The sequence below is a fragment of the Nicotiana tomentosiformis genome, chromosome 7 (assembly GCF_000390325.3).
Source record: "Nicotiana tomentosiformis chromosome 7, ASM39032v3, whole genome shotgun sequence".
Taxonomy (NCBI): domain Eukaryota; kingdom Viridiplantae; phylum Streptophyta; class Magnoliopsida; order Solanales; family Solanaceae; genus Nicotiana; species Nicotiana tomentosiformis.
Window position 1 is genome coordinate 114,948,696 of NC_090818.1, and position 8,679 is coordinate 114,957,374.

General features: G+C 38.9%; 1 protein-coding gene across 1 annotated transcript; it reads right to left on the minus strand.

Moving 5' to 3' along the window:
- Positions 1-1,598: 1,598 nt before the first annotated feature.
- Positions 1,599-2,966, minus strand: LOC138896233 (uncharacterized). The gene is made up of 2 exons (XM_070181023.1): positions 2,084-2,966; positions 1,599-1,966 (listed from the first exon to the last, which is right to left on the minus strand). Exons 1-2 carry the CDS (start codon positions 2,964-2,966, stop codon positions 1,599-1,601), a joined length of 1,251 nt encoding a protein of 416 aa, XP_070037124.1.
- Positions 2,967-8,679: the final 5,713 nt, after the last annotated feature.

The window sequence follows — 8,679 nt, forward strand, 5'->3', positions numbered from 1 at the left end:
CATTCAAAGACACAGAGAGGAGTTGTTCATTCGGGAACGAATCATTAATTTCGAGGCCATCGTGGGGCCTCCCCTCCTCTTCTAAGCAGGACAAGTGGTCCGTCACTTGATTATCACTTCCTTTTCTATCAATGATTTCAAGGTCAAACTCTTGAAGCATAAGAACCCATCTCATCAACCTAGCCTTCGAGTCCTTTTTGGTCATCAAGTAACGGAGTGCCGCGTGATCGGTATGCACAATCACTTTGGCACCCATGAGATATGGCCTGAACTTTTCCATGGCGAAGACAATGGCTAATAACTCTTTCTCGGTCATCGTATAATTGACTTGGGCGTCATTCATTGTTTTGCTTGCATAATAGACCGGATGAAATATCTTGTTGACCCTTTGCCCCAAAATCGCTCCTACCGCAACGTCACTAGCATCGTACATGAGCTCAAATGGTAAGCTCCAATTGGGTGCGGTAATGATGGGAGTGGTTGTCAATTTATACTTGAGAAGCTCAAAATCTTTCATGCAATCTTCATTGAAAACAAACTTTGCATCCTTTTCTAGCAGCTTGCACAAGGGGTTCACCACTTTTGAGAAATCCTTGATGAACCTTCGGTAGAACCTCTCGTGCCCAAGAAAGCTCCTAACTCCCTTGACGGAAGTAGGAGGAGAGAGGTTTGAAATAACTTCAATCTTCGCTTTGTCCACTTCAATACCGTTCTTTGAGATCTTATGGTCGAGGACAATGCCCCCCTCGACCATAAAGTGGCATTTTTCCCAATTAAGCACTAGGTTGGTCTCTTCACATCGGGCCAACACTTTGTCAAGATTATCCAAACATTATTCAAATGAGTCCCCAACAATACTAAAATCATCCATGAACACTTCGAGGAAGTCCTCTACCATATCTGTAAATATTGCCATCATACACTGCTGAAAGGTAGCCAGTGCATTACACAAACCAAACGGCATCCGTAAGAATGCAAATGTGACATACAGACATGTGAAGGTGGTTTTCTCTTGGTATTCCGGTGCAATGAGAATCTGGTTGTACCCTGAGTACCCATCCAAAAAGCAATAGTAGGCACACCCGGCAAGTCTGTTCAACATTTGATCAAGAAAGGGCAATGGAAAGTGGTCTTTGCGTGTCACTTTATTGAGCTTTATGTAGTCCATACATACCCTCCATCCGGTGATAGTACGAGTGGGGATCAACTCATTTTTCTCATTTGTGACCACAATCATATCCCCTTCTTTGGCACACATTATATCAGTGAAGTCCATGAACTATCCGAAATAGGGTACACAACCCCTGCATCAAGCCACTTGATAATTTCCTTCTTGATGACCTCTTGCATAGTCTCGTTCAACCTCCTTTGATTTTCCACAGAGGGTTTGGCATCATCCTCTAGTATAATTTTGTGCATGCAAAAGGCGGGGCTTATACCCCGAATGTCAGTCAAAGTCCATCCAATTGCCTTTTTCCTTCTTTGAAGCACCGCAAGGGTGGAGTCTACCTGCACGTTAGTTACGCAAGCAGAAAGAATAACAGGTAATGTGGAAGAAGGGCCTAAAAATTCATACCTGAGGTGTGAAGGCAAAAACTTCAACTCCAATGTTGGTGGCTCCTCGATTGAGGGCTTTGTTGGTGGAATCTTCTGGTTTTCCAAGTCCAAGGAAAGTTTATGGGCCCATATGAGTAGGATCCCATTCCTTGCAATGCATTTTCACATTCAACCAAGACTTCCTTTTCATCATCCTCGTGGATTAACAACACAGCTTCCAAAGGGTCTTCCACATTGATCACGACACTCGTGTCATCAACTATCACTTCCATCACAAGATCCAAAAAAGAGCAAACTTCATTGCTATTTGGTTGCCTCATTGATTTGCACATGTGGAATACAACCTTTTCATCACCCACTCGGAAGGTGAGCTCCCCTGCTTCCACATCAACCAATGCCTTCCCTATTGCTAGGAAAGGTCTACCCAATATTATAGGCACCTCATAGTTGACTTCGCAGTCGAGAATCACGAAATCAGCAGGCAAAATAAACTTGTCGACCCGGACTAGAACATCATCAATAATACTAAGCGGTCTTTTTGTTGTCCGATCCTCCATTTGTAATCTCATGGAATTCGCTCTTGGTTTCCCAATACCTAGTGTCTTGAACACGGAATATGGCATCAAATTAATACTTGCTCCCAAATCATACAAGGTTTTTGCAAAATCGGCGCTACCAATAGTGCATGAAATTGTAAAGGAACTGGGATCTTCAAGCTTTGGAGCCATCGAGTGCACAATATCACTCACTTGATGAGTCATTTTGATGGTCTCACAATTCATAGACCTCTTCTTATTTACCAAGTCCTTCATGAACTCGGCATATCCCGATATTTGTTTGAGAGCTTCCACCAAGGGCACATTGATTGACAAACTTTTCTTCATCTCAATAAACTTCTTGAATTGGTTTTCATTATTTTGCTTTGCAAGCCTTTGAGGATACGGTGGAGGAGGCCTTGGCAAAGGGGCCTTGGCTTTAGGCACTACCGTTTCCGATATGTCTATCACGTGTTCCCTAGACGGGTTCACATCATTTTGAGTCTCCTCCATGTTGTCATCAACATCGATCCTCACTTCATTATTCATATTATCATCATTAAGTTGAATCTCATCATCTTCTTGCAACACAACATCATCACTCACAATCTTCTTTGGATTAGAGGTACTTGCATCTCCACCTCTACCGCTTCTTGTGGTCGCCGCCATAGCATGGCATGTATTATTCCCACCCTTCAGGTTTACTACCGTATCACTTGGTAGTGCCCCCTTAGGGTGAGTATTCAATGCTTGAGAAATTTGACCTATTTTTACTTCCACGTTACGAATAGAGGTAGTATGGGAGGCTATTTGGGCATCGTAGTCAGCATTCCTTTCCATCATTTGTTTAAACACACTCTCTATCTGCCTCATCTTATTGTTTGAAGAACTTTTCCCTTGAGACGAATATGGAGGCGGATTGTTGGGTTGTTGATACATCGGGGGGCCTTTGAAAGCCTGACCCCTGGTTGCCTTGATTATTATTATTCCAACCCCCTTGTTTTCCATTGCCGCCCCAATTTTGATTGTTGTTCCCCCAATTCTGATTGTTGTTCCTCCAATTGTTCGAGCTGTTGTTGTTGCCGTTGTTCCAATTCCTTTGGCCTATGTTGCCCCAATTTTTATTGTTCCCTTGCGGTCTCCATTGTTGATTTGGAGCATTGCTCCATTGACCTTGGTAGTTATTGCCATATAACACTTCCTCACTTTGATCATCATAAGAATCATCTTGATTGTAATCACTATCACTTTGCTCATATTGATATCGATTGTTATGCACTTGTTGACCACGCTGTCTCCTCTTGTTGACCATGATATTTACCCCTTCCATGGCATTTACTTGTTTTGTCCCTTGAACTTGCTGAAGCTGGGCCTTTGCTAACTGATTCATAGTAGTTGTCAACTCGGCTATGGCTTGTCCGTGATCATGAAGTTCCTTGTGAAGATGGATGACATTAGGTTCACACTGAGGAACATTTTCCCGACTCTGCCAAGCTGAGGATGTGTCAGCCATCTCATTAAGTATGCCACAAGCATCGGCATAAGGCATTTTCATAAAATTTCCCCCAGCTAGCTGATTCACCACACACTAGTTGGTCGTGTTGATGCCCATATAGAATGTCTGCTGAATCATTACTTCAGTCATATCATTGTTTGGGCATTCCTTGACCATTGTCCGGTATCGATCCCAGATTTCATGTAGGGGTTCATTAGGTTCTTGTTTAAAGGCTAAGATCTCATCCCTCAATGTTGCCATATGACCCGGTGAGAAAAACTTGGCTATAAACTTTTCTTCCAACTCATCCCATGTGTGTATGGAGTGGTTGGGTAGCCTCTCGAGCCAGTCCAAAGCTTTCCTTCTAAGTGAAAATGGGAAAAGTCTCAATCTCAGAGCGTCCTCCTACACGTTTGTCTGCTTGCTCTCCCAGCATGTGTCTACAAAACCCTTTAGATGCTTGTATGCATTCTAATGAGGAGCTTCAGTGAAGAAGCCCCTTTTCTCCAATAGGGTCAGCATGACATTTGTAATTTGAAAATTTCCCGCCCGAATCTGGGGCGGGACAATTGCACTTGCGCAACATTCATTGGGTAGCACCCGGTGTGCTACCCGTGGAGGAGGTGAGGGAGGGTTTGGAATGTTGTCATTAGCCTGGCCGCCTCTTCTTTGGACTTGAGGTTCTAGATGTGCGTGTTGTTCCTAATTGCACTTCCAAACATTGTTGCGATTGATTTTATTCTAATTTTATACTATAGTATGTTAGGTGTAAGCTAAGTACAATATTTATGGTGAAAATTTTCAAGTGTTAAAAGGCACTAGGGAAGTGACTTCTGCCTAGGTGAGTATCTAATGGGTATCAAGAATCTAGGACAAACTTGTTATGATTGGGGTCATGATATAACCATCACACATAAATTCTCACTCTATACTTCTCGGTAGTTTGGGTGACTTTGCCCGATTTAGCTTTCTCAAGCCCAAATGGATGTTCATACAATACAAGTGAAATTGGCTCAAGTCGGGTATTACTATCTCTAGGTTTAACCCTTTAATTGGGGCTATCAATCTCTTGAGTTCACCCCAATTCCTTATTAGCCTAATTTTACTAGACTTAGTCCCTCTTTTTCAAGAAGAGCCTAAGTCATAAAGGCATGAATCAGTATTTGCAACCACTAATTCTACAATTTTAGCATGAATTAGGCTAAATATCACTAACCCATAAATAATTAATCCCTAAAATTCAAGACCCATTAAATACCCACACTAGGGTTGGGTCACAACCCTAGTTATGGGGTCTAGCTACTCATATTAGCAGCAGAAATCAAAGATAAAGATAAAATATAAGACATAATATTAAAGTACAAGATGAAAATCTAAAGTTTGAAGGTAAATCCACTCTAAAATTGCCCAAAAAAGAAAAAACCATCCGTTCACGTGCTCTGCTAAACAAAACTTCACCTAAAATTGATAAAAGGATCTATTTAAATTAGGCTAAAATTTTCGGACAAAAATGGCCTTGCGGAGGATTCACGAACGCGTAATTCTGACCGCGTCCACGCATGAGCTTTCGCGGCTGCGTAATATTGAGTGCGGTCCGCGTTTCTTCAATACTGGACTTGGATTGAGATTAATTTTGCGGACCACATAATTTCAACCGCGTCCGCGTGTGCTTCCATCGCGGCCGCGTAATTTGGATGCAGACCGCGTTCTTCAGTTAAGCCTGACTTGCAGGGTCTCTGAACCCCAAATGTGCTCTCAGCGGAATTCCCTTCGCGGTCGCGCCTTTCCTACGCGGCCAGCGGTGCTTTTAGTACTCAAAGCAGCTTCTCTGAATCTACTTTCGCAAACTGCGTAATAGTGGCTGCCTCAGCAGTGGTTCTTATGCGGCCGCGCTTTTCTGCCGCTCTCAGCGCTACAGTCTCAGCCTTGGATTCGTGCAGGTTTGAATCCTTCATGAGTTGATTATGGCTTCTTTGCCTCATTTTGACCAAATCCTGCAAGCAAGCATATTAAGTTAGTTTTCGGGAATACGTTTACACATTTTTGACCCAAAACCTAAGTAAAAGAGAGTAAATAATAGGCTAAATCCCCTAGTTATCAGCGAGACAAGATGGGAATATTATTATGCGCGTGCGGCGAGACAAGGCGGGCTATTTACTTTATTATTGCGCATGTGGCGAGTTAAGGTGGGCTATGTCGGGGATTGAATTGTGATGATTTGTGATGGCCTGGGGGCATTGTTGTTGTTGTTGTATATTTACTTTTGGGACTACGAGACAGTATCTCGGGAGTGCCTTTGTTAACTTTCTCTATGGTTGCACTTGTCTTCGGTTATTTTGTATTTCCGTGATAGGTAAATTGTTGTGTTCTTCAGTGATGTAACATTTGATTTTATTATGGGTTTGTATCCCTTATTGTAATGTGTTGGCTTTGGCTCTTGTACAAGACTCTGAGAATTTGTGGTTCTAGTCTTTATTAGTTTTCAAGGTTAAGTTATTTTGAATATAAGAAATTGATGTATACTTTAATTCTTATAAGTTTTACATCCAAATCAACAACTATCGGGTGCTTCATTTTAATTGAAATGTTATTTTCTTCACCCAAATGATTTCTAAAATAAATTCATTTCTTTGTTGATTTTGTTACTTGATTTAAAAAATTTAAACTTACTTTATCGGAAATAAATTGATCATGTGGATCTTATGTACATTGATATTATTGGCACGTGAGTAGTCCGTGCAGTCGTGATAAAAATATGGGCACGAGGTACCGTGAAAATATGAAGGTGAGTTGAGACCCGTATTTTATGATTATGAAATGAGGTGTCAGAGGGTCACTTTTAAATTGAAGAATTATATTTTAAAGATATTGATTTGAAAGAGTTTTATATTTGAAGGATACTTATTTGAAGAAATATATTTGGAGGGTATTTATTTGAAGAAATTATATGTGAAAGACTTGTTTAATTGGTTGTACTTGTGTTTCTCTTATTCGTCTGAGTAATAATTATGGTGTTCTTGCTTTCTTACTGTTTATATCACTAGTTGATTAGTGTTGCTATCACTGCTATTTGTTTTCGATTATTTTAGTATGACGCAGGTTATTTGACTAGTGAGTGTCTTAACTGTACCTCGTCACTACTCCACTGAGGTTAGTCTTGATACTTACTGGGCACCACTGTGGTGTGCTCATTCTACACTTATGCATATTTTTGTACAGATCCAGGTATTTGTTCATTAGCCACTGTGTGGGTCGTTGCTTTGGAGACTCAATGTAAACCTATTGCTGCGTTCGCAGGCTTCGGAGTCACTTTCAAGTCTTCGTTTGGCACTGTTTATTTTTAATTCTAAACAGTTGTATTTAGAAGTTTTCTAGCAAACACTCCGTAGAGCTTATGACTTGTACTACCGATTTTGGGAATTTTAAATTTATTTTGGAAGTTTCCATTTCAAAGATTGTTAGATGTTATTTAATTATTGTTGTTATTTAATAAATGTTAGGGTTACTTAGTTCCTAAGATTAGGTGACATCACAATACCCAACGGAGAAAAAATTGGGTCGTGACAAATGACTCACATAATTTCAACTTGGTAGTATGTTTTTATTAAATACACATAAAAATAATATGAAACTTTAGTTATAAAAAAAATGACATCACTGAATGGACAGAGCGTCTTACTTCATTGATCGAGCGCTTTTTCTCCCTATCTTAGGTCGCGAGTTCGAGTCTCAATTTTGACATGTAGTTTAGTATATTTTTGTTCAGATTTCCGTCTTTTAAAAATTAATGCTCAGAAGAATTGAACCCAACAATTATTTTAAAGCAAGTACGAACAAAACCACTGAAGTAGTACTACTTTTTGTGCCTTCCATTTATAAAAGTTACCCCAAATAGACTATTATAAATATATTTTAAAATGTGTAAATCCACCGAGGTGAGTTGTAGTAATATATTTGCATTATATGTTTTATTAATATGTTCTGAATTATTTTTAAAAATATAATATTATTAAAATAATTTATTCACATATTTACTGTTTCAATATCGACACCGCTTATGAAAAATCCTGCGTATGCCCCTGCATGACATCACACTTTGTGTGAACCGAAGAAATTTATAATGTAAACAGAAGAAAATTTTATTTTCTATTTTTCTATATTCAAAGAAGGCATGCAATTTCCTTCAAATTTTCACACTTAAGATATGGGGTTGGACCCCATATAGTCGTTATTATGAGCTTATTATGATTTCATGTATTTATACTGGTTATCATCGAATAAAATTATTACATGATCATTTCATCTTTCAAACTTTTTATGGTATCAGAGCCTCTTAGATTCTTTTCGATCCAAACCATTCCCAATGCATTCATCACCTCTAGCCTCCACTGTACAATCACTATTGGCTGCCTCATTCACAATCACGACCATTACTAGTCATCACCTCACAATCATCATTCGCCACAACTATCACCACCAGCTATCACTGACGCTGATTTTTAGAATGTGATTTAAAATAATAATTTATATAAGACCATGTAAATTAATATTTTCACTAATATTTCATAAATATAATACTATTACTGCATTACTTTATTTGAGTTTTATATTTATTAATTATTTCGAATAAACATAAATGATGCACATTCACATGTTGAGAAAATAAAAAATTTAAATTATTTGATTTCTAAATTTAGATATAATAACTTAATAATCAAATGTATATTCATATTCAAGACATCTTAATCTTAATAAATTCAAATGAGACATAGTGCATTCGCAAGTCAATTTTTTTTATTTTTGTTTTTAATTTGACCAACTGCATGAACTAGATCAACAAAATACACAATTTATTGCAAAGTCAAAAGAAATGACCTCCATAATAAGGTAGGGAAGGGAGTATCACCTCTTCAACCCCACCCCCTACCCCGCAATCACATCATTGTGGTTGTAAGTATTTGCACTCATAAAGCGTCTACATACATTCATGAATCATGCTTTGAACCATAAAAATAATAACAACAAATTTAGTGTAATTTTACAAGTGGGGTCTTAGGATAATAATGTGTATACTGTACCTCTACCTTGTGA

What these genes read in the sequence shown, in the direction of transcription:
- LOC138896233 (XM_070181023.1), bottom strand. Translation starts at nt 2,966, where the DNA reads ATGAGGCAGATAGAGAGTGTGTTTAAACAAATGATGGAAAGGAATGCT. An exon ending in GACAACAAAAAGACCGCTTA is followed by an intron (nt 1,967 to 2,083) that starts GTATTATTGATG and finishes GACCTTTCCTAG; the next exon opens with CAATAGGGAAGGCATTGGTT.